This window comes from Rhamphochromis longiceps, linkage group LG16, assembly GCF_057381845.1.
Source record: "Rhamphochromis longiceps isolate RC_006_pf linkage group LG16, R_longiceps_female_GT1.1, whole genome shotgun sequence".
Classification (NCBI taxonomy): domain Eukaryota; kingdom Metazoa; phylum Chordata; class Actinopteri; order Cichliformes; family Cichlidae; genus Rhamphochromis; species Rhamphochromis longiceps.
In genome coordinates this window covers 23387687-23413541 of record NC_140572.1, presented here as the reverse complement: position 1 = coordinate 23413541, position 25855 = coordinate 23387687, and the positions used below count along the sequence as shown (strand labels likewise).

Sequence of the window (25855 nt, the reverse complement as noted above, 5' to 3'; positions counted from 1 at the left end):
CATCCATGCATGGAGGACTTTATTTTTAGTGTGGCTAGTTAGAGCCGTGCTGCCCCGCTGCAGGAAGGACCGCTGTGGCCTGCGCTGCCCTCCTGCCGGCGTGCGCAGGAGTCAAATTATTAATGAAAGCGGTAATATTATCACCGCGCCTGCCTCGTCCGAGCCACACCGAGGATGGCTTGAAAAAGAGAGAGAGAAAAAAAAATCCCCCTTAAATAGGAAATAAATAGTTGTCAAATTAAGTTTGTAAATGTTTGATTCTGCAAGAAGGATCAATGGGATGAATATAATTTATGCAGGATGTTTTTCTCCTCGTCTCCAAATGACATAAAAATCTCTCATTATTATTGCTATTATTAGGGTGTTATTTTACATTTTTCTGCAAATTCTGCCTCTATTCTGTTAATGGTTTTGCTTCACAGCTGTCTGTAGATACTATAATCGTGGGAAAATAATGACAGTTATCAGTCGCACCCACCAAGTACCCATAAAAATCTGTCCTCTGTTCTGGAAGATGATAATTATTGGTTGTACTACCATTATCATTGTCGTTGTTGATAGAGGAAATCTTGAAGCATTTTTCGAAAGTAATTCCAGAGAAATCACTTCAAATTGGCCTATTTTAGGGGGGACAAGGGACCAGCTTTCGTTATAGCCTAATATTTCACAGAAATCTTTAAATTCAGGCATCCGCAGCCGCCTGGCACATTGTGGCACACGCGCCGTGATGTCAGCGCCTGCATTTTGATAACACATTTTGCAACTTGCTAGTTCTGCTATGAGTTCAATTATGTAATTATACTGATAATCACAGTGACGGAATTTAACTGCCTTTAATTTGTTATTCAGGTGGAGATGGAGGGACTACGGATGGAGCAGCCAGGCTGTGTTTCTGCTCTGCGCAGACACCAGAAGAGAAGCAGCCTACAAATGAAGCCTAATAAAATGAAGAGCTGCTGCTGCTGCTGGATACTTTCTTCTTCTTTCAAGTGCATCCCGCGGAGGCTCCCTGACCCCGGATGATGCGGATTTATTTGCTTTTTTTCATGACTTAAAAAAAATTGAGTAAGTGAACAGATATGTATGTGTATCTATATTTTAAATTGCAGCTCCTGTACCAATTTGAATTTTGTTCTAAATCTGCCGCTGAGGGAAATTGCCTCCAGTCTTTTCAGTAGTAAGTTCAATTAAATCAAACGACAATTATTCTTGTTAGGCTGTGGGAGGCTGGCCGCACCCCATCCTCACTTAGATTCATAATAATCAAAGGTGGCGGTGTTTAACTAAACTGTGATCAGTAAATTGACTGCGGCAAAAAGGGTGCGTAAAGATGTTTGGAAAGCATTTAAATGCGACTAGAAAACGTGTCCATCCGGCCTATAAAACAGGGAAAAAAAAAAAAAAAAAAAAGATGCGCAAAAATAAAACCGCAAGTTTGCCTAAATTTGCAAGACTAAATTTGGAAACTGTAGTTTAAATACAAGCAGTATCCCCGGGTTTAATTTAAAGGGATTGCTCTGCTACATTTGCCGTAATATGCTGTGATGCTGTGTTGTTGTTTTTTTAGTTGGTATTATTCTTGTCATCATCAGGCCTCAGACAGAGAAGCTTCTCATTTCACATCATTGCAGACTTTGCTGTTTCAGTCCTTCTGCTGCCAGGTGAGACCTCAAGTTGCACTAAGTGTTAAATACATGACTAATTACAGGCCTACTTATGAAAATTGAACGCTAGTGTTATGCTAATACGCGTTCACTCCTGATGCAGCATTGGGAGCTGTGATCATCATCTTAAGAAAAAAAGGCTTTAATGCAGAAAGAGCAGCCGAATATTTAAGTTTACTGGCCTTTTTTTTTTTTTTTGCAGTAGCAGTATCACTACTACAAATAATAATCATGTTATTATGGTGAATCTTGACATGTCAGGAGGAAATCTGAGGTTTTGCGGTTTTCCTTGACTTTATCAGGTTCTTCGGACCTAGCCCCAGCGTCACCAATCGGCTTCCCTCTTGGAGAGAGTGGACCAATCAGCGACAGTCTTGATGAATATTCATGAGTCCGAGATTCAAACCTTTGAGCGAGTTTGTCTTGGTCCACAGCATCATTCCTAGGACTTTTCACGGGCACAAACTACATTTTCTTATGAATGGAAAGAGAAAAAATCTGTTCGGCTTAAATTGGGATCCGTCCTTCACTGAGATCATAGAAGGAAAACAACAAAAGCGAGACAAGGGGAACCGCCAGAAGAGATGACAATGACTACGATTCCAGAAAGTCTTAATAGCCCTGCCTCAGGAAAAACCGTTTTCATGGAGTTTGGACCCCCGAGTCAACAAATGTCGCCTTCCTCCATGTCTCACGGACACTATCCCATGCACTGTTTACATTCTGCAGGTCACACACAGCACGACAGCTACAGTCCAGCCTCGTCGTTCCCCAGATCCTTGGGTTATCCATACGTAAATTCCGTCGGCAGCCATTCCACCAGTCCATATCTCAGCACAGTACAGACTTACCAAAACAGCTCGGGACTCACGCAGACACGATTAGAAGATGCAGGTAAGTGTGCCACAGAGTGCTCTGGATCCTAAATATCAACTTTCTGTGCTGGTACGGCTTTCCACTAGACGGTGTAGGCAAAAAAGACGACCCAGATGTGGAATTAGGCTTGGTAATTATTTATTGCGTAAGGCTATAAACAATGTATGCAATTAAGGGTAATTATACCTAAAGTACAGCCTGTAAAACTTGCGCTGCAGTATTCATTGCTGTGCAGCACTCTTTGCTACAACTGTCTCCTCATTTTTCTCCCCTTCTCTGCTTCTTCTTCTTCTTTGCTTTCTTCTGTGTCTCTGCCAGCGCCAGAAACAGAGAAAAACACAGTGGTGGAAGGCGGAGAGGTGCGCTTCAACGGCAAAGGGAAAAAGATTAGAAAACCAAGGACTATATATTCGAGTTTACAACTTCAAGCCCTGAACAGGAGATTTCAACAGACTCAGTATTTGGCGCTACCGGAGAGAGCTGAGCTCGCAGCGTCGCTGGGTCTCACCCAGACACAGGCGAGTGTGATCCGCACACACATAGCTTCACTGCGCAGCTGCGCCAACGACGCATTTCTGCACATTTTTAAATGTTTTTTTTTATCTCTCACAGCATACATTCTTATTCTTCTTCTTCTTCTTCTTCTTCTTCTTCTTCTTCTTATATTATTATTATTATTATTATTATTATTATTATTATTATTATTATTATAGACTATAATTTATTTAGTGTTGTTTATTAATAAAGATAATTTATATTTTTTATTATCATGTTTTGCTTTTCACTTTTCACGTGCGTAAAACCGCGTAAAATGGTTATATATATTTACATATATTTTAATGTCTCTCTTTAAAAAATATATATATATCTGCAGGTAAAAATTTGGTTTCAGAATAAAAGATCCAAATTCAAGAAGCTGATGAAGCAAGGCGGTGGTACGATCGACAGCAACGCTTTGGCCACCGGCCGTGGACTTTCCAGTGGTTCTCCCTCGGTGGCACCTGTCTGGAGCTCGCCGACCACCGTGAAGACTTCAATGGGCACGACCGGATCTTACATTCCCAGCTACACCTCATGGTATCCAACCACACACCAAGAGTCTATGCAACAGTCACAGCTCATGTGAGCAGAGAGCTCAGCATCAGGATGGTGAAAGGCCCAGCAGCCGCTGAGCGCGGCTCAGCATTGACAATGCACAACAAACAACAAGATTCCCGGAGTTTGCTGCCGCATCCCGCCAGCTGACACAGAGGCCTCCTCATACCGAAGACGGCGAGCAGAGATACAGAAGAAGAGAAGAGGTCAGACAGAGTGAAAAGGCGCACAATGCGCCAGAGGGCAACCAGTCCGTGACCGTCCCTGACAGCGGAAATCGCAGACAAAAGGATCATTTGTTTTTTTTTGGCTGCTTTTGTTTGTTTTTTGTTTGTTGTTTTTTTTCCAAATGTCGGTTTCTGTTTGTTTTCAAACTCATATTTGTGTGAACACTTCGGTTGTTGAGCTGTAGGCTACATGTTTATTAGAAAACACGTGTTTGTTTACGCCAGATTGTCGGGGCCCAAGGTGATGACGGCCTTAAAAGTCAATTTGCATTCATCGACAGTTAAAAGGGCCACTTAGGCCACAGCAGAGTTTCTCTAACCAAATAATTAACGATAAATTCCAGCGGTAGCCATCAAGCCGCTCCACTCACAGCGCATTCAACCGCAGAGCACAGGGTGCTGTGCGCAGAGCCTCGAGATGCTACTATGTTGTTTCTACGTGTTTGTTATTTAAGTTAAATTATTCGGGCTAGTTTTTTCTGTTTGAGGTCAGTCTGTGTTCAGTTTGTAAGCGTGTTTGAAATGACAACACTGTGTTGTTAATGCTGCACTAACGCAAGCAAAGCTTTTCTATGCCGTGCCCCGATGTTATGTGAAAAATGTAAAAGGCCTGACGATTTGCTGCTTTAGAAAAAAAATTGTCCTGAGGGTGAGCAGCTCATTTGTCACCGTATTTTGTACATAATTTTCTTTTTTCTGTTCCTTTTTTTGTGCTGTATACTGGATACGCTGTGAAACAGGGTTTAGGCTTTGTGTAGCTTACTCGTCGAAATGTGTTTAGTCAACATAGGAAATATTTAGTTTTGTATTGATCACCTTAATTTATTTATCTGTTTCTGAAGTTTATGTACATAATGTGCAAAGTTTCAAAAGCAGTAAAATATGATTTAAATTATGTCAAGAACGGTGTCTGATTCACCCCACCTCTTCCTCCACCATACCGCCATCACCACCACCCCTCCATCCTCCTCTACCCACCCTGGCCCCTGAAAAGAAAGGCTTCAGCGTGGTGCAGGTTTAATGCGAGCTGACACAAAGGAGTATCATGTTGGCTATTGTAGCAGACACCATGTGAGCGCGTTTGAATTAACTGCAAAAGGGTCCTCGTTTAGATTTATGGTCATGTCTAGCGTTTAGCCTGCATGTGTTTGTGCTGCTGCTCGCTGGCTGCAGATGTTGTCAGACCTCTGGAGTCAAGCTCAGAATTAGAAATCTGGCCTCGCATGTAAAAATGCATCAAGACAGTGTTGTTACGAGGCCTAGTCTCTGCAGTGTGTGTGTGTGTGTATATATATATATATATATATATATATATATATATATGATTTAACCACCACTGTGTCATTCAGCAAAATCGCCTTTCAGCCCTTTCTTAAAGATAACCTCCTTTCTGTTCTACTCTTTAACGATCCTCACTTTTTCACTTTTTCGTCATGAGAGAGATCAATTGGGTGTGTTAAGTGAATAATTGCTCAAGAGGCAGGTGCTGCAACAAGAAAAAAAAAAGTCTGGCAAAGGGCGGATCAGATGGAGATCAGTGAGAGTGAAAAGTTCAAAGGCCTTCTTGTTTGTTTAACACGGCCGAAGGCTGTGGTTAGAAATAGCCATCTACATGGGAAAAAAATGAAATAAATATTAATAATATTTTAAAAAGAAGAACGAGATCTGTTTTTCGCGCGCATTTCGGTGGTGATATAGGAAACAAATTCATTTATTATAGTTGGATTTTAGCAATATTCATAGAAAATCAAATAACACTTGGATGCATTGGGGAAAAATCAAAGTAAACGATATAAGTAATTAAGTAAATAATGATTTGAATAATTAATATTAAATTAAAGTAAAAAAATAAAAATAAATATTAACATAAATTAAAAATAAAATAAAGAATTGTAAAAATATATTACAAAAATTAGAGTTTTGTATGTGCCTGCAAAGAAAAAAATTCAAAAAACAAAACAAAGAAAGAACAATTTTTTTGATGCACGGATGTGCTCGCTCTTGCAGCTGTCACAGCTCCATGAATAAATAAATGTTATTATAATAGCAAATTCGGCCTAAAAATATTATTTTCTGGCATCTGCGAAGTCCGTTTAAACCTGACTCAAGCCAACATCCAAAAAAGTAACCAACACAAGATTATTATTATTATTATTATTATTATTATTATTATTATTATTATTATTGTAGAACACGTTAAACTAGTAAGCGTGAGTAGTAGCCTTGTTTTTTATGGCATGCTTTGCTTCGATGCCGTCTCCTTTGTTATTCTAATACAAATCTTAAACATGTAGAGCTCTTTGTGTGCAGCCTCACATTTACAACAGGCCTTCGTATATTTCGATACCATTAGGAAAGCAGAGCTGCTGCTGCTGCAGTGAACATAAATCTGCCTACCTAGCCTTAGAAAAGGCGCAGCTGCACATCCAAGAGGGTCAGTGTTATTTCGCTGTATTCTCCCCTTGATTATACGAGCTGAGCCCATCAAACCCAGCATAATTACAGTAATTTCGCCCTTATTTATTCTAATGCAGTTTCCTATCTCTGAGGTAATTATGAGCAATTTTTTTCGCACCGAGGATCTTTCTGCGTTGACAAAAGAGATAGCGCTCTGAAAGACATTTTCTGCTGCAATAGGAGGGGAAAAAAGTGAAATAGGTGAGGTGCCATTTCGTCACCGTTCCCTTTAGACTTAGCCTATGTATAAGACTGACAAATTGCTTGCAGGTGTACATCACCGAGTTGTCAATGCGAAGAGGCTTCAAAATGAGCAAAGCACAATGTAAGAGTAACGAGTGCAGCGACTATAAAGAAGAACTTCTCTGTCTCCTCTTCCTTGCATCTTCTCTCCATGTGAGCGGCTTTCTAAGCCATGGGAGATTTCAGCTAAAAGAAGCTCCTCGGTTGCACTTTAACACTGAAGTTGGAGGATAAAATAGTCCACGTGTAATATATTTTTTCTTTACCCCTCCTGCTTCTTGAGGATCTAGTCTTTGAAACGGCATCAAAGAATCAGCATCATTCACGGATGAGAATACAAATTAATAAAGGCTGTGCGCAATGAAAGAAATGGACAAATCGAGCCTCATTGCGCACTCGGCGAAGCCCCTAAAATGTAAGAAATAAACATGTGGTACACACCTTTCAGCTTGAAATTGAAGAGACAAGCTTGCCCTCTCTGGATTTTCAGATATCAGCATGGAGGCAGATCAGCACCACCAGCAAGAAGCAGCAGCAGTCCTTCAGCACAGACTCAAGACGAGCGCTTAAATCCCACAAAATGTGTCCCATGTGTCGGTCTAAGCTATAGCAGCAGAGTTCAGAATATGACTGAAAATGTCTGCTTTATTTCCCCTCTTTATAGCTGATGGGGAAAAAAATGTAGATTATTAGCATAAATGTTTACTCCTCATTACGCTGATGACATTGTGCACTCGAGATCTTGGTAATCTTTGGGGGAAATTATGAGTAATTTTTTAAAATTTAAAGCAGCAGTTACCATGCAATTCAGGCTAATTCTGCGTAGGCTCCACACGGATATAATTACCGTCGAGTCAAGATGTTAGGCTAAAAACTATGCATTGATATTCCCATTTATTATGTACATACAACTTTGACAATGTTGATGCTTGAAATAGCGGGAAATTGTCTTGTGTAAAAATTACACCCCATATTAGGACATCTAAAATTGCGAAGAATTATATAGTAATTGCAGGCTTTCAGATTTGAAAGCCAGAATGCTCAAACCAGAGCAAATGTGGATGAAATTACAGATCAGGGTATAAATTAGGATAGGGGGGTATGGCATTTACAAGTTGCCCAGAGAAATGCAAAAAGTATAAACCACAGCAGCTCTAATCCATGAATGAAATCACAGGGAGCAACAGAAAGCACCCAGAACCCCCCCCCCCCCCCTTTATTTTATTTTATGACGCAAACAATAAATTAAAGCAAGCAAAATGTGTTATTTTGGAGCATTTTGTAAGTGCACGCTTGTACACTATTTGCAACACTGATTTTTTTTAGACGTGTGTACATAGGGGGGGCTGCATGTGTCTGATACTGTCAGCCCTAGGGGGTGGGGGGGGGGGGGGGGGGGTTGGTTGGTGGGGGGCTTCATCATGCAGATACAGCAACCGCTGACAAGCTGCAGTCTTAATTATGTACAAGGAAGAGGTCCCACTTTATGGCCTGTAGTCTTTTGAAGAGAAGCGTGTGGGACCATGCACCGTATATCACCATCTTTGTGTGGGAGCCATGTGTAAATAACACGAGCCCCGCTCTACCTGTCTGTTGGAGTCAAAACATCTCTAATAAACATTTTCTCAATTAAATCTATAATAAAACAGGGTTTCCTGCATGGCTCCAATAAATTGGTTTTTTGGACGTATGCCTGTGTTTTCCATGTTGCCCACAGGCCCTACAAGCAGCCAAATAATGTGGGTCAAGCTGCTCGTCTTCGAAGATCAGAGACCTCGCTTGTGAGGCGTGAGAAATGTTTCCATGATGTTGTAGCTGCAGGCTGTCTTGGCTCTCGAGTTCCTGTCTCTTTTCTCTTGTTAGGTTGAGTTCATAAAACGTCTGGAAAGCGGCTCTGTGACTCCACAGAGTCTGACGAGCTTGTGCTCATTCATACCCACCCTCGTCTTCTCCTCTCGCATGCCAAGGCGTGTTGATGATGTTGTCGCTCTAAGCTCGGCGTGCGCCCCCCGGGCCTCTGTCTCTGCTTGCCTGCCTGCCCGAGCCTCGGTTCGGATAAGCAGCTGCTGGCGGCAGTCAGAAGTAAATTTCAACCGAGACAACTCAGGAGTCCCCCTGGATGCCCTGGAGCTTGTCCACGCTCGTGATATAGCACCACAAGACCTTCATGTAACTACAGGCTACATTTTTACAACAAATTGTTTCCTAAGATTTTTTATTTATTTATTTTTAAACCCATTTAATAAAAAAAGGCACAAAATTAAATTAAATGAATAAATAAATAATAATAAATAAATCTTAATGCATCGACATGCCTTCATTTTCTAAAATGATTTATTTTTATTTATTTACTTTTTTTTTTGAGAGGGTAAATCCAGCTTTAGTGAACATAGAATGTATTTATACACACATACAAACTCGGATGCAAATGCACAGAAAACATTTTATTTAAATAAAATCTGGCCATATATGAAACACTGCTAAAATAAATAAGACCAGAACAAAAAAAGAAAATACAATTTAGTGTTGATACAAGTCAGAGGGCGGGACAATCAGTAGCTCACGGTGGTTAATGGATGAAGAGCCAGAAAAAGACAAAAAAATAAAAAATAAAATTAAGTCAAAGCGAGGTGGGATATGAAAAAAAAGCTGTTGTAAAATATTTACAAACGTGGATCGGAACACTTATCCCCCCGGACTATTCAGATGAACTACGTGAGGAATGGATAAAGGTAAGCTGGTTTTGTTTTGATCGCACAACATAAATGAGGTCATATTGCAAAAAAGGCACCATACAGTTAACTTGTGCTACATTTGTGACAGGTTGTCCTGCGATTCATGTTTTATTTTATTTTATTTTTTTTGCAGGGATGGCAACACACATAAAAAAGGAAGAGAAAAAAAAACAAAAGAAAGAAGAAGAAAAAGTGACGTCCAAGTAAAAGTATATGGGCTCGCGCCCATGCTGTGATTGCTTTGGGTAATAGTGGTTCATTCATCCCTCACATAAACAAAATAAATAAATACAAAAATAACTGTAGAAATCTGAGTCTACCATTTGTAAGCACGAAAACTGGCAAGGTCCATAAACCTGTCTGGTTCCATGAAATCTCCTAGATGCTGCGCGTAAAGTTCGTATGGTGCAAGCACGAGGTCTGCAAAATGAAGGTAATGGCATTTTATTTTCTCTTTATTCACCAGTATTGTCCGATTTACACCCGACGTTTTCTCGTTCTCTCGCTCGCTCTCTCTTTTAAATTTCAGAATATTGTCCCAGCGCTTATGGCGGAGTTGTGGTGATGCTGAACCAGAGGAGGCTGCAGATGCGTGGCAGAGTTCGTAGTTGAGTACCAGGAGTAGTTTGCCAAAAACGACGAAGGCGCAGTTGTGTTTGGAGGGCTGCTGCTCTGAGGTAAACTAGAGCTGACATTGTTCATTCTTTGAGTCTGTGGAAAGTCCCAGGCGGTAGTTGGTGGAGACGTGCACGGGGGAGATTCACTGGAAGCAACATGTTGTTCTGGGGGGATTTCTCCACTTTTCCACAGCTTCTTGAACTTGGAGCGGCGGTTTTGGAACCAGATTTTAACCTGAGGAAAAAAGAAAGAAACTAATTTAAGCTTAAAATCGATTATAAGCGATATTTCCCCCTTAAATCCCATCTTTGTCAGTTTTAATTTGTTTTCACACTGAGACATGCAGTGGATATTTGACAGCGCATGAGCCCACAGATGCAGACTACCCACCTGTGTTTGCGTAAGGCCCAGCGACGCTGCCAGCTCGGCCCGTTCTGGTAGAGCCAAATACTGAGTCTTTTGAAACCTCCGTTGAAGTGCAGCCAGTTGGAAGCTTGAGTAAATGGTTCGAGGTTTCCTGACCTTCTTTGGTTTTCCATTAACCATCCGGATTTCTGGCTCGCTCTCATCTTTCTCTGAGGGAACATTCAAATGCAATTCACGTTAGGCACGAAGGGTTTGGGCATTTTTCAGTGTTGCAGAACTGCTAGGCGTATTTGCACTGTTGTCACTTTAGGTTTGTCAGATTTGTGTACCCCAAATACCTTAAACCTGATTTGATTAAATTATGTATATTTATAAGGCCCTACTAAAAAAATACAAAAAGCCAAAATAGGCCACTTTGTGGATCTGTAGGCTCTTTCTTTGGAAATAAATAAAACAGTTTATCGTGTTACATATTCATACAAGAAAAATAAAGCATCAATACATTTTAGTCAGATAATAATATTTTTGTCAAATACTGTGCATACAAATTAACTCAGACATGTTCTGCAGTGCGTTTTGGTCAAAGACAAAGCCACTGAATACATGCAAAATGCTCTAAAACGAACTTGAGAGCTCGCCTACCTGTGTCTGCGGGAGTTGGCGATGAGTTGGAGCCATAAGAACCGTATGTACCATACGATGAGTTGAAACCGAGGTCGTATGACTTTGCGTTATATGGCACAGAACTCGTGGCGCTGCTGTGGTACTGGTAAGTGCCCAGTTGTCCAAACGGTGACCCGGCGCAGTGCCCAGGCTGCTGGCCGTTGTAATAGCTGCTGTCCGTCGCCGTGGAAACCGGCAGAGTCGGGGACTCCTGCGATTTGTGCAAGCTGTGGTAATTGCTTGAGGTAATCTGGTTCGAATGCATATCAGTATTTAAGTTCTCGAAAACTCCAGTCATCTTGGAACTGGAGGAGAGCAGCCCACTAACCTATGCGAAAAAAAAAAAAAAGAATATCGCAAAAATCGCGACCTAGGCGATTGCGCGACAGGCTGTAAAGCACGACTCAAATCTTGCACTGATGACACCCTTTCGTGAATCAAAACGCATCCCCGTGTATACCTTGGCAAAATCAGCGCAAGGTGTGTCCTTCTCACAGTGGCCTGTGATTATCTGCTACGGTCGGCGGTGGGAGCGCATTTATGAGAGAGTGAGAGGGAGAGCTACTGTGTCTGAGGCAACCAATGAGTAAGGGCTGCACGACTGACTACTCCCCACCGCGTCCACCCTCCATTATTTCTTCAGGTCTGTCTGTCCCAGTTGTCTGCGGATAGTTTTACATAAAAGCATCTCAAAAGGTTTAGCCTGCAGAACCAGGCCTGATCTCCACGCGCAAACTGCCGTTTAAAACCAGATGAATATTGATTTTGGACAATGGATAACACCTACTGCACGTTAGGAAAACGATGCATTAAACTGGGCCAAGAAGCAGTTTTTGGCTTGCAGCACAGTGTATGTTTTTTGTTGGAATTTGTTTATTAAAGCTTAACAGTTCTTTATAGTAAAAAAAAAACCCTGAGCAACAGTAACACTTTTCTTCTTTTTTGTCAGAAGCAAACTAGATAAGGAGGGGACTGTTTAAGGGAAATCTCAAGGAGCTGACACAAAACCAAACCTTGTGGATATCGCCTAAAGGTGAAGGTTTTGTTGCTGTGCAGAATAACTACAGCGCCACCCAGAGGTCATAAAATTTACTTGTTCACAAAATCCCTTTTGTTCACTTACCTCTCTTTTTCTGTCTGCGCACAACTCTAAAAATAAATAAATAAATAAATAAATAAACTAATGGTGATTTAAGCTACGTCACATCCGCGTGAGGAGTCCAGGTGTGTTGGTCGTTTGACACTGTGATGCGTTCAGATCTCCCGGAGATCCTGGGAAAGTTCAGGTAGTGACGGAGCGGAAGTGCAGTTGTCGCCATAAGATGGCAGCATAGTTCCTTTTATTAACACGCCTAAAGCCTAAAGCAGGCTGCTCTGTGTTGATGAGGTTAGCACCAGCATGCATCTCCACAAAAACAAGTCTCTCTCTGGAGGTTTATAAAGAAACCTGCACTGAACTCTGGCTACTCTTTATATAGTCATAAAGTGAAAGCCTAGAGATGAATCATCTCTGATAGTCTCCTCAGTCTCACAACGTATAATACATAACAACCACAAATACTGTCAAAATACCCTCAGAAAGTTCAACTCAAACTCCACACGTAAACTTTGTGCCACAAGTTGCTTAGATGTGTTGCTTAGCAGCTAACAGCTGACTACCCAGTCAGTTAAAAGAAGAAGTTTTTAGTTGAAAATGCACAAATCATCATATCTTTAAATAGAAGCCCACAAGGATTTCACAATCTAGTTCCCAAAGTTTCTAAAAGTAAAATGGGAGCAGAGCATTGTAGCTCTCCTCTCCTCTCCCTTGTGGAACCAGCTTCCAGTTTGCATTCAGGAGACAGAAACCCTCTCCCCTCTTTGAAGACTAGACCTAAAACTTTACTTTTTGGCAGACCTCATAGTTAGGGCTGGATCAGGTGACCACCCCTTTTATTTGCTGCTATGGGCTCAGACTTCTGGTGGACTTCTGACACACACTGAGCATTTCTTCTTCATTCACTCCTTTTATTTGTCCTTATTTCTCTTTGTGCTTCTTTTCTTTCTTCTTCTTCCTCTCCCCACCTAACTCACCACAATAGCTAGCTATTCCTTCCTGAGCCTGGTTTTGCTAGCTTTCTCTTCCTGTTAAAAAGGGAGTTCTTCCTTCCCACTATTGCCCATTTCTTTATAATACTGGATCATCTGACTTTTTTGAGTTTTTAACTCTAATCTTGTTGGTTCTTTACCCTGCAGTATAAAGCACCATGAGGTAACTGTTGCTCCAAAGTGGCCCTACACACACACATATATAGTGCTATATATATATATATATATATATATATATATATATATATATATATATATATATATATATATATATATATATATACACACTCAACAAAAATATAAACGCAACACTTTTGTTTTTGCTCCCATTCCCCATGGGATGGACGTAGAGACCTAAAATTCATTCCAGATACACAATATAACCATCCCTCCCAAACAGTGGTCACAAATCAGTCCAAATGTGTGGTAGTGGGCACATCTGCTATATTGAGATAATCCATCCCACCTCACAGGTGTGCCACATCAGGATGCTGATCTGACATCATGAGTAGTGCACAGGTGTACCTCAGACTGCCCACAACAAAAGGCCACCCTGGAATGTGCAGTTTTTTGCGCTATTGGGGGTCTGGGGACCCAGAACCGGTCAGTATCTGGTGTGACCACCATTTGCCTCATGCAGTGCAACACATCGTCGCATGGAGTCTATCAGATTGTCAATTGTGGCCTGTGGAATGTTGGTCCACTCCACTTCAATGGCTGTGCGAGGTTGTTGGATATTCGTGGGAACTGGTACACGCTGTCGTATACGCCGGTCAAGCACATCCCGAACATGCTCAATGGGTGATGTGTCCGGTGAGTATGCTGGCCATGCAAGAACTGGGACATTCTCAGCTGCCATCCGCCCTGAACAATGTGAACCATGATTCATCCGTGAAGCGCACACCTCTCCAATGTGCCAGACGCCATCGAATGTGAGCATTTGCCCACGGGCATGCAGTTGAGCGTCCCTGAGATGGTTTCTGACAGTTTGTGCAGAAATTGTTTGATTGTGCAAACCAATTGTTCCAGCAGCTGTCTGGGTGGCTGGTCTCAGACGATCTTGGAGGTGAACCTGCTGGATGTGGAGGTCCTGGGCTGGTGTGGTTACACGAGGTCTGCGGTTGTGAGGCCGGTTGGATGTGCTGCCATATTCTCTGAAACGCCTGTGGAGACAGCTTATGGTTGAGAAATGAACATTCAATGCACGGGCGACAGATCTGGTTGACATTCCTGCTGTCAGCATGCCAATTGCACGCTCCCTCATTGCTTGTGGCATCTGTGGCATTTTGCTGTGAGAGAAAACTGCACATTCCAGGGTGGCCTTTTGTTGTGGGCAGTCTGAGGTACACCTGTGCACTACACATGATGTCAGATCAGCAGCTGATGTGGCACACCTGTGAGGTGGGATGGATTATCTCAATATAGCAGATATGCCCACTACCACACATATATATATATATATATATATATATATATATATATATATATATATATATATATATATATATATATATATATATATATATATATATATATATATATAAATGAACTGAATTAATCAAGAAATCTACTAGATATGACCAAGACAGATACACAAGCGAGAAGGATACAAATCAGTAATATCCATAGTTTTGGTGACAGGTCAAATAGAAATGCAGCAGAAATTATGAATTCATGCATCCTTGCAGCACCGTGTGTTTTAAAGTCTGCTTGATTATGAAAGAGCTGATTTCTAAATCTGTTGTTTCGAAGTCCAGGTAAAGATGTGCTGACACCAAACTAAAGCACATTCATCTGAGGCTTAAAAACATTTTTTTAAAACTAGCACTCAACTATTAATGACAGTGACAAATGAGTTAAATCTTCTGTATTATCAGTGAAGTTCCCTTTTAATTTTCTTTATCTGTGATAGCTCCGAGCAGTCACCCTTCTGATTCAATAAATCATCATCCATTATGACCCAGTTCAGGTCACACGAGTAACCATTTCCTTCTCAACAGTGAGGGTGTAGCAGGACCCCATAGCTCGAGTTCAGGGGGGATTCCATCAGTCCATTGTTTTGCTGATGTGGGCAGTCCTCTGTCACCATAGGTCAGTGTAGCTGCATGTCACTGCTCATTAGTGGAACAAAGTCTCTGCATTCAGCTGCCCCGTCATCATCATCAGAGCCAGAATGAGCAGAAATTCTCCAGGAGAGTCACATGGAAACCTTAAAAGACTGGAGAAGGGGGACACGAGTAGTCATACAAGAAAATATCTTCTTTTCATAGTTTGCTTGTTTGCTTCTTCCGAGTAAGATGCTTATGCTGTGTGTCATTTATGCCACAAAGAGGAAGAACTAAACAGCTTTAAAGTCAGTTGATGGGATAGAAGATTCCTCTGGAGAAGGCACAAATCATTAGATATTGGGATTACAGTGAGTGATTTCACAGTACAGTCACAATCAGCATCAGGATGTGCCAAAACAACAGCTCAGGCTCCGTGTGCTAACGATAGGTGACATTCCTCCCATACCTTTTCTGTCACCCTTAGGAACAGTTCTTTCTTGCTGCGTCAAACTTTTCTGTTTTCATGTCACTCGCGTGTCACTCTTAGTGACTATAAATGTGATTTCATCCCTCTGTTGCAGAGCAGCTGGTGTAGTGGATCTTCCCCGTGTTCGGTGACATGGAAATGATGCCAAATGACTGCAGACAGATGTAAGCAGCTTTCATTGTGCATGTCAAATTTCCTATTTTTACACGAGTTGCTCTTGACCGGCTTTCAGCACAGTAATCAAACAAGCTTTGCACACACACACACACACACACACACACACACACACACACACACACACACACACACACACACACACACACACACACACACACACACACACACACACACACACACAGAGTTCCATGTCAGTTTATTCCTAAAGTAAAAAAAAATTACAAAATTAAAAAATTAAATAAATTTAAAAAATAACAAATAACAAGAGTGAAAGCACATAAATCTTTCAAAGCAGCTATGGCAGAAAATATTTCATTCGAATAATATATTAGCACTCGTATTATAAAAGAAATTTACTGTTTCTTGAATAGAAAGAGAAACTGTTACGCTGCTTCAAATTACAACATGTGTGTTGCTTGTCAAATATAACCTCAGCATTGTCACAACTTTGTTCAGACTTTATGTCAAGACTAAGAATACCATGAGGACATACATAGTAATTACTAATTTCTCAGTCTAGCCGCACCACAAAACCTCTGTTGTTCTCCTTTTCAAGCAGTCTGCTGTACATAGAAACATCACATATGTTATCAAAAATATTTAACAATTTCTCTTTATAACTTCCTGTTTACAAATGAGTTAAAGTGTATCTATGGCATCGAGGTGTCACATAAACTTGTTAGATACAGAATAGACAGTCCAAATGATTAACTCTGACAATCATGGTTGAATTACAGTCTATAGGCTATCAGCCTGTTTTTTACCCTTTGAAAAGAGTGAAAGATGTGCTTATAAAAGGCCAACAGTGCTTAATATTGACAGTTTGTCACAGTTTGTCTTGAGGAATCAAAGTACACAAGCCAGGAAATCACTGTGAGAGATAAACACCCTGACATTTTTAGGAAGTATTGATCTCAAGCCTCACTTATCTGTTTTTATACTCAAACGGCAAACAGAGTCTGAGTTCTTCCTGATGTGATACCATGTGCACATCCTGAGTTTAGGTTATGGAAAACAGAAGTCAGAAAAGTGAAAAAAACAAAACAGAAAACAGCATACCCCTCCATGGCCGCACAGTGTCTAGTCTCTGTTTTTACTGCTTGTGCAAAAATAACAATACGGGCAGTACAGGAGGAAATCTCCTGCCATCTGGAGCGGATGTCAGACTCATTATTGACTGACCTGTTTATTTAGATACTAATTGCTACTGGTGCGAGGATATAATGGAAAGTCTGAAATCCTAAATAAACCCAAAGCAAGTTTAATTTCACTGTATTCTGCACGATCCGTTATGCGCAGAACAATGATGATGATGTTTTGATGATCTTTGCAGGAATGTTGACAGAAGCTGGCGAGAAACTGATGTTATTCTTCACAGCGCTTCGAATCCCACAGAGATAATATGCAAAGATCGTTCTGCAGGTTTTGGTTTTCATCATGTAGATCTTCTTTTTTATTACTCTTGTTCTGAGATATCACATCACTCTGCTTGATTTCAGATGATCAAAGGTAATGCCCACGATAGAGGTATCTGGCGTTTCGTGGCGTACATTTTGCTGGAGATTTGTCACATTTCTAAATCAGTGAGAAAGATATCAAGGTGAACCACTCAAAAGTTGCTCTGTGCTTTCAAGAAGCTTACCCAAAAACTAAGGACTCTGCTACTCTTCTGCACTTTATATACATTGTTTATGTACACCTATATGAGCTGTTTATATTTTTGACTGTTATCAGTATGTAAAGTTACATTTAATCTATTTGTTGCAAGATTATTTTTAATATAACTCACAACAGCTAACAGACTTGTGTAGAGTCAACAACCTGTCTCTGAACGTGGACAAAACAAAGAGATGATTGTTGACTTCAGGAGAGCACAGAGAGATCACTGCCTACTTAACATTAATGGATCCTCTGTGGAGATCATCAAGAGCACCAAATTCCTTGGTGTCCACCTGGCGGAGAACCTCTCCTGGTCCCTCCTGGTCCAGCTCCATAACCAAGAAGGCCCAGCAGTGTCTCTACTTCCCGCGGAAGCTGAGAAAAGCCCATCTCCTTCCACCCATTCTCACCACATTCTACAGAGCGACTATCCAGAGCCTCCTGAGCAGCTGCATCACTGCCTGGCATGGTAACTGCACCGTATCGGATCGCAATACACTACAACGGATAGTTAGAGCAGCTGAGAAGATCATTGGAGCTTATCTTCCCTCCATCAGGGACACTTACATACCCGCTCCATCCACAAAACCACCAGCATTGTGAAGAACCCCACACACCCCTCACACGCACTCTTCCCCCTGCTGCCTTCTGGAAAGAGGTACCGGAGCATCCGGGGCCTCACTAGCAGACTACGGAACAGTTTCTTCCCCCAAGACGTCAGACTCCTGAATGCTCAGTGAACGGACTGAAAGAAACACACACGCACACCTGCATACACATCACTACCAAGCACTTATCTGCAGTATCTCTCTCTCTCTCTCTCTCTCTCTCTCTCTCTCTCTCTCTCTCTCTCTCTCTCTCTCTCACACACACACACACCTACAGACACCAAGTTATTTTTGCACAATACTCAGCATTTTGTACATTTCCATTGCACTGTCTTGTCTTGTTTATTTTTGCATTTCTTTTTGCACATTGCACTTTACGTAGTCCTGTGTTTGTCCGTTATATGTCATATGTATGGTTGAAATGACAACAAAAGCCACTTCACATGACTTGACTTGATTTAAGAACGTTTTTGGATTGTAATGAAATTTGCATATTTTTGAAGTTCCCCTAATTTTAAATATGAATTAATGTATTAATATAGAGTTATTTTAAGTGTGCTTGTGGTAAAATATGTACAAAAAATGATGCCTAATTTAAAAAATTTATAAAACGTAATTGTATTTAATTATATCCTGAGTACAGTTGGAGAGACACCAAGGTCAACTTAAGTGGTTTTATTTCATTTAAAGTTACAGTCAGCTGATTTTAAATGGGAGAAAGGCACTAAATGACACATTATGATAATTTTCCAGATGTTTTGGGCTAACTGGGGCCAGCAGCAGCAACTCTTTCTGCATTGTCTCGCTGAGCGAAATTCAGGCAGGTTTAGACAGCAGTAGAGTGATTTGGATGTTGCTGATCTCCCGCTGTGTCAGCTGGAGCATTCATCACCCTGGCAACCCATCCTTTTCCTCAAATCACATAAATTCTCTCTGCAAAATGCTTTCACTGAAACCAAACTAAGAGCGGGCAGCTTCTTACAGAGTCAGGAGATAAAATCACCTGTGGGGTCTGCATACATTCAACTCGCTTCTCGCAAACATGGAAATGTGTTCCTTGACCTCTCCGTTTCAAAGGTTGAGCCTGTACTGCGAGGCTCCGGACATACGTGGAGTTTAAGTTGGAAACCTCCAGCGGGGACTTCATGATTGAGCATGTGTTTCCTTAGAATTAGTCACGGTGACTTTTCCCCTCAAGAGAAGTTATTTTTAACAACAAAGGCTTTCATGTTGAGCAACAGCAGCCAATAACAATTGAAAGGAAGTGTTAAGCTTTAAGCTCCGAGCAGATGCTAAGGTTAATGTTTGGTGCATCACACTGAGGAAATCTGTGCTAAAAGCCTTATGGTTGTGCTTCTGTTAAGCACAACATATAAGATTTGAATTCTTGCTTAAATCAGTGGAGGAATAGAGGAAAATATTCACAACCTCTTGGACGTGAAAAATGACATTTAAACCCGAAGGAATTAACAAATCCCCGTTCCTGATGTGACAGCTTTACATAGCTCTCGTTTCCTCTTTGTTCAGGAAAACCTGATTAATTAAAAGATGTGGTTTTCCCAGCTCATGTAAAAAGACTGCCTAGCGTATGATATGATTAGCATGACATAATGATAATACATCCCAGAGGGCAGTCCGTTGCACTAAAGCGGAAATTATTTCTCATTTTGCAGGGCTAACAAAGGAATTCCCTGTTTCATCTGCACAGCCTGGTTGAGAAAGATTTTGAAGAGGTCTGCGAGGTCCCACTCCCCTCACTGCTGACCCAGTAGCACCGTCCACCCCCGCCAAACCCAGGAGCCATAAATGGAACCAATCATTTGTGCGAGGGGAGTGGAGCAAATTTACTGCGGATGGTCTCCTTACAAAGAGCCACACCACTGTCACAACAGGACTGGGATCAGCTGCTCCAACTTTAGGGCATGCTTTACACAGCCACTGATGCAGACACAACTTCTGTTATCACTCAGCATTCATGCACCTCTCCGGTGCCTGTCTGCACCCACAGAGAGATACCATGTTCACTGTTCAGGCTGCTAAATTATAGGCATATCTCTTAGGGACACCACAAGTTGTTTGGATTTCACAACGTACCTAAAACGAATTCGAGGTCAGTTCCCACTCTCAGTCCTTTAAAATCAGGGCACTCACTCTCTTGTTGAATCTGTGGTACTCTACTTTAGTTTATTGTACTCCTGTTTGTGTCTTAACATATTTAACATATACAGTGGGGCAAAAAAGTATTTAGTCAGCCACCGATTGTGCAAGTTCCCCCACCTAAAATGATGACAGAGGTCAGTAATTTGCACCAGAGGTACACTTCAACTGTGAGAGACAGAATGTGAAAAAAAAAAAATCCATGAATCCACATGGTAGGATTTGTAAAGAATTTATTCGTAAATCAGGGTGGAAAATAAGTATTTGGTCAATAACAAAAATACAACTCAATACTTTGTAACATAACCTTTGTTGGCAATAACAGAGGTCAAACGTTTACTATAGGTCTTTACCAGGTTTGCACACACAGTAGCTGGTATTGTGGCCCATTCCTCCATGCAGATCTTCTCGAGAGCAGTGATGTTTTGGGGCTGTCGCCGAGCAACACGGACTTTCAACTCCCGCCACAGATTTTCTATGAGGTTGAGGTCTGGAGACTGGCTAGGCCACTCCAGGACTTTCAAATGCTTCTTACGGAGCCACTCCTTTGTTGCCCGGGCGGTGTGTTTTGGATCATTGTCATGTTGGAAGACCCAGCCTCGTTTCATCTTCAAAGTTCTCACTGATGGAAGGAGGTTTTGGCTCAAAATCTCACGATACATGGCCCCATTCATTCTGTCCTTAACACGGATCAGTCGTCCTGTCCCCTTGTCAGAAAAACAGCCCCATAGCATGATGTTTCCACCCCCATGCTTCACAGTAGGTATGGTGTTCTTGGGATGCAACTCAGTATTCTTCTTCCTCCAAACACGACGAGTTGAGTTTATACCAAAAAGTTCTACTTTGGTTTCATCTGACCACATGACATTCTCCCAATCCTCTGCTGTATCATCCATGTGCTCTCTGGCAAACTTCAGACGGGCCTGGACATGCACTGGCTTCAGCAGCGGAACACGTCTGGCACTGCGGGATTTGATTCCCTGCCGTTGTAGTGTGTTACTGATGGTGACCTTTGTTACTTTGGTCCCAGCTCTCTGCAGGTCATTCACCAGGTCCCCCCGTGTGGTTCTGGGATCTTTGCTCACCGTTCTCATGATCATTTTGACCCCACGGGATGAGATCTTGCGTGGAGCCCCAGATCGAGGGAGATTATCAGTGGTCTTGTATGTCTTCCATTTTCTGATGATTGCTCCCACAGTTGATTTTTTCACACCAAGCTGCTTGCCTATTGTAGATTCACTCTTCCCAGTCTGGTGCAGGTCTACAATACTTTTCCTGGTGTCCTTCGAAAGCTCTTTGGTCTTGGCCATGGCGGAGTTTGGAGTCTGACTGTTTGAGGCTGTGGACAGGTGTCTTTTATACAGATGATGAGTTCAAACAGGTGCCATTCATACAGGTAACGAGTGGGGGACAGAAAAGCTTCTTACAGAAGACGTTACAGGTCTGTGAGAGCCAGAGATTTTCCTTGTTTGAGGTGACCAAATACTTATTTTCCACCCTGATTTACGAATAAATTCTTTACAAATCCTACCATGTGAATTCATGGATTTTTTTTTCACATTCTGTCTCTCACAGTTGAAGTGTACCTCTGGTGCAAATTACTGACCTCTGTCATCATTTTAAGTGGGGGAACTTGCACAATCGGTGGCTGACTAAATACTTTTTTGCCCCACTGTAATATAAGCATGGTGTATCACCTCGTTGAACGATCCATCCAACTGTTCTCTCTCTGGTTATCTAATTCAGGGTTAAGGGAAGCTGGAGCCTATTCTAGGTGACACAGGATGAGAGGCAGGCTACACCCTGGTTTAGCACAGAGAGCCGCATATTCATGCCTGTGGTCACTTCAGATTCGCCAGCTAACCTAACCCCATCAGCGTCTCTGGGAGGAAGCCACACAGACACAGGGAGAACATGCAAACTCCACACAGACAGACCCCAGGTTAGAGTCAAAGGTTGGACCTCCTCACTGCGAGGTGGCAGTGCTAACCACCACATCACCGTGATGCCCTTTGCCATTAAAAATAAAATTTCCTCAGCCAAACATTTATTGCTATACGTCCAGTGTTAACCTACTTTTATGAAGATCTAAAAGAAACAAAAAAATAAATTCAGTAACCAAAAGATGTTTTCTGCTTTTAATAACTTTGACCGTCATTCTGTCACCTTCAATAAGACTTGATTTCTTGGCTCACCAGCTGGCAAATTGCTTATGCCAGCTGTACGCTCCGGCCATGTTTTCTTGTGGGTTTGGTTTTGTTATGCTGACTTAATTTTGAAACTGATAGAGCTGGCATGTCCGCCTCGCCGGGAGTGTTAGTATTAGAGTTCCTGAAACTCCAACAGTTGATTTGACACCTTCACGCCTACAAGGTGGCAAATAAGTGAAATCCAAATTCAACATGAACACTTACACCACAGTCAACATCTCTGAGAGTGAATTGTCCTGAATGCTGCACAAAAAAGTGAAGCTCATGTCTAAATTAATATTCAGTTAATGTAAACTACATTTAAATATTACAGATGTCCTCCAAATTAAGTGGCAACATCCATCTGTTTACGTTTCGTTGCAATCATCAGTGTGTTGGCACGCCAGCAAATTGCCTGCACCAGCTGTGCCTTTTGGACATGCTTCCCAGTCTCTCCAATAACTTTGGGTTTAGTTTCCTCCATCAGTCTCTGACATGTCGACTTTGGTGCTGTGAAACTTAAGCTCCTCGCCTTTCTGCCTTGCCAGGATCTGAAGTAAAGGGCTTCTGGAAGCAAAAAGTTTTCATGAATGGTGAAATTATTCTTAACAATAATTAGGGCAAAGTTAGACTCAGCAAGAAATAGTATAAAGATTTGAAATGACATGCTCAGAAAGGAGGAAGATGTTGACATAAAGATTTTATTCTTAGATGTTATTGTAAACAGCTTTGTGAAATGATTACATTTCATTTAATTTTATTTCAAATTCTGCTGAATACTTGAAGACTTATTTGAGAGGTATTTCCCCCCCAAACACCTTAAAATATTGGCTTTACAGGAAGTTGATATGAGGTCAAACACACAGATTATGTTATTTTTCTGATCTGTAACACATCAGTAACATTGATGAGTTGCAACTGATTAAAAATATTATAATTTAATCCTGTAATGCAAAGTGTATCATATTTGATAGAGAAGTTTTTAAGACCCCTACATGATCAGTGTAATATTTCCCCTGAAAAAACTAAATAAATTGCACAAAATACAAATTCTGCAAAAATGATACAAATCCTAACCCATATATGCAAATGTATAATTAATTAAGCTTTAAAAACCCTCCAGTTTGAGTATTTTATCTGGCCTTTATTTCATTGTTCAGGCTTTATAGGACTGATATGTTTTTGCTGCATGTAAGTAAAACTGAAATCTGAAAAACAAATTATTGTGAACATTAAGAATTAAATTTGCTCACTTCTTTTAAGTCAGTGCAATAAGCGTGCACTCATAGAGAAAGGGGACTCCGGTTCTCCAGTGACTAATGAAAGCTGATATCGTTTCCAGTGATTCGACCTTGGGGGCCTCGCAAATCTTTCTCAAGTGAGTGTTCATTTTGCTCATACAAAGGTGCAGCTAATCTGTGAAGAAAGCCCTCGGCACCTGCAGGGGTCCACCTGTCTGACCTCTTTCTTCCCGCTGACCTGAGACAATGCAAAGCTGGGCGGCTTCACCTTCTCCCACAGCTTGTGTTACACAACCACCCAGGGCAACAGTGGACATGAAAGTGCTGTTGCTTTCAGGTGAACTCAACACACCTTTTAACTCTCTCATAGACACGTAGACAAAATCTAACAACAAAAAAAACCTCTTAGTTTCTTTACTGAGCATAAAATGAACACAAAAAAAATGAATGATTATGAATAATTATTGGAAATAATAATATCTGCAAATAAATACACTGTTTATGCTGAATAGTCCAGATGTTAATAATCCTAAATGCGTTGTCAGAGTCAAGAATGGTGTATTAATCAGCATTAAATGCTTTAAATTACAGGAAGAAGTTATAACCTTTTTTTGCTACTGCCCTGCTGTGAAGTTAATATTGAGCATTTGCCATACCAGATCTTGACTGTAAATATAGTTATCTATATTTTAATTGATCTGCTATAAAAAAGTTTTATGCCCGCACTCAGTGAAGAAAATGCGGATGACATCAGTGAACATGATCTGATCTGACGCATCTGTGACCGAACCCACCAACAGAGATGCCTTTCACATATCTCACACTAGAACCCCCCAATCTCTTGCCACATTAGGAATGTGGCTAAGACCCTGACGCAGACCCCAACCCCCTCACACAACCCCCGCCCGACAACACACACACACACACACACACACACACACACACACACACACACACACACACACACACACACACACACACACACACAAACTGGGCACTGGGCTTTCTAGTTTCAACAATGCCCACATTGTGTCGTCTTCTGCTGTGTAATTGTGGCCCAGTGCGGTTCAAACTTCACACCCACACCGGCGAACAGCAGCTGATGCAGCGGGAGAAGAGAGCAGACAGAACAATGGATCTGTTTAATGCTCCTGATTTTGGAAGATGTGACACAAAACGAATCAAATGACAATTTTCAGGGACTCAGCAGCTTCTGCTCAGCTGTTTGTGAGACTCCTTTATCATTTCCTCGTCTCCAGAGAGAGTACTCTGCGATACTTCAATAAGAGTTAAAACATGACCAGAAGCAGAAAGAGGAGCCTCGGACAGGAATGACTGCTGATTTTACTAATTAGTTATTTATGAACACGAGGCAGAGCAGGTGCTGCTAATGACAGCCCAAATAAATATTTAATTATGATTTTCTTAGACGATTGAATACAAGATTTTTTGTGATAGATGCTAACAATGGCAATTTTAAGGTAGTATAGCTATATAGTGACCTGCAGCATCTCGTCTCTGTTGTCTGGCTGAATTTGGAGGCTTTATTTGTCCACCTGATGCAAACATTTGCTGTTTACGTGCGTCCATTCAGCACAACCTGCATCAGTGCGTTTAATCTAAAAGCTGTCTTTTTAAGCATTTATCCGAGAAATAATAAATAGAGCAGTTCTTATGGCATTATTCTTGTTATGTGTATTTTTATTATACACATTTTATCCAGGAAGTATTCTTAAATTCACTTGTGAGAATATGAGGAATTCTGTAAAAGGTGGGTCATTTATTTGATATTTTTAAGGACTATAATTTAGAGTAAAACACGTGTCATAAATTAAGCCTGCTTATTTCAGCTGAGACTAAAAGATATTCAGTTTCTAACGTGTAATTATGACACTGATACAGTGGGGCAAAAAAGTATTTAGTCAGCCACCGATTGTGCAAGTTCCCCCACTTAAAATGATGACAGAGGTCAGTAATTTGCACCAGAGGTACACTTCAACTGTGAGAGACCGAATGTGAAAAAAAAATCCATGAATCCACATGGTAGGATTTGTAAAGAATTTATTCGTAAATTAGGGTGGAAAATAAGTATTTGGTCACCTCAAACAAGGAAAATCTCTGGCTCTCACAGACCTGTAACGTCTTCTGTAAGAAGCTTTTCTGTCCCCCACTCGTTACCTGTATGAATGGCACCTGTTTGAACTCATCATCTGTATAAAAGACACCTGTCCACAGCCTCAAACAGTCAGACTCCAAA

The 25855-nt window shown here is 41.2% G+C and overlaps 2 protein-coding genes across 3 annotated transcripts; one reads left to right on the top strand and one right to left on the bottom strand.

Moving 5' to 3' along the window:
• Positions 1-901: 901 nt before the first annotated feature.
• dlx1a (distal-less homeobox 1a) lies at positions 902-4776 on the top strand. 2 transcript variants are annotated; one of them, XM_085385326.1, is made up of 5 exons: positions 902-1065; positions 1593-1661; positions 1967-2558; positions 2859-3058; positions 3415-4774. In XM_085385326.1, exons 3-5 carry the CDS (start codon positions 2249-2251, stop codon positions 3664-3666), a joined length of 762 nt encoding a protein of 253 aa, XP_085241452.1. In that variant the 5' UTR covers positions 902-1065; positions 1593-1661; positions 1967-2248; the 3' UTR covers positions 3667-4774. The 2 variants fall into 2 exon arrangements, with proteins under 2 accessions (XP_085241452.1, XP_085241451.1); XM_085385325.1 differs by lacking the exons at positions 902-1065; positions 1593-1661 and having other exon boundaries at positions 2191-2558; positions 3415-4776.
• Positions 4777-8878: 4102 nt separating this feature from the next.
• dlx2a (distal-less homeobox 2a) lies at positions 8879-11491 on the bottom strand. The gene is made up of 3 exons (XM_085385330.1): positions 10924-11491; positions 10306-10490; positions 8879-10149 (listed from the first exon to the last, which is right to left on the bottom strand). The coding sequence occupies exons 1-3, from the start codon at positions 11240-11242 to the stop codon at positions 9823-9825; spliced, it is 831 nt and encodes a 276-aa protein (XP_085241456.1). The 5' UTR covers positions 11243-11491; the 3' UTR covers positions 8879-9822.
• Between the last annotated feature and the right edge of the window lie 14364 nt (positions 11492-25855).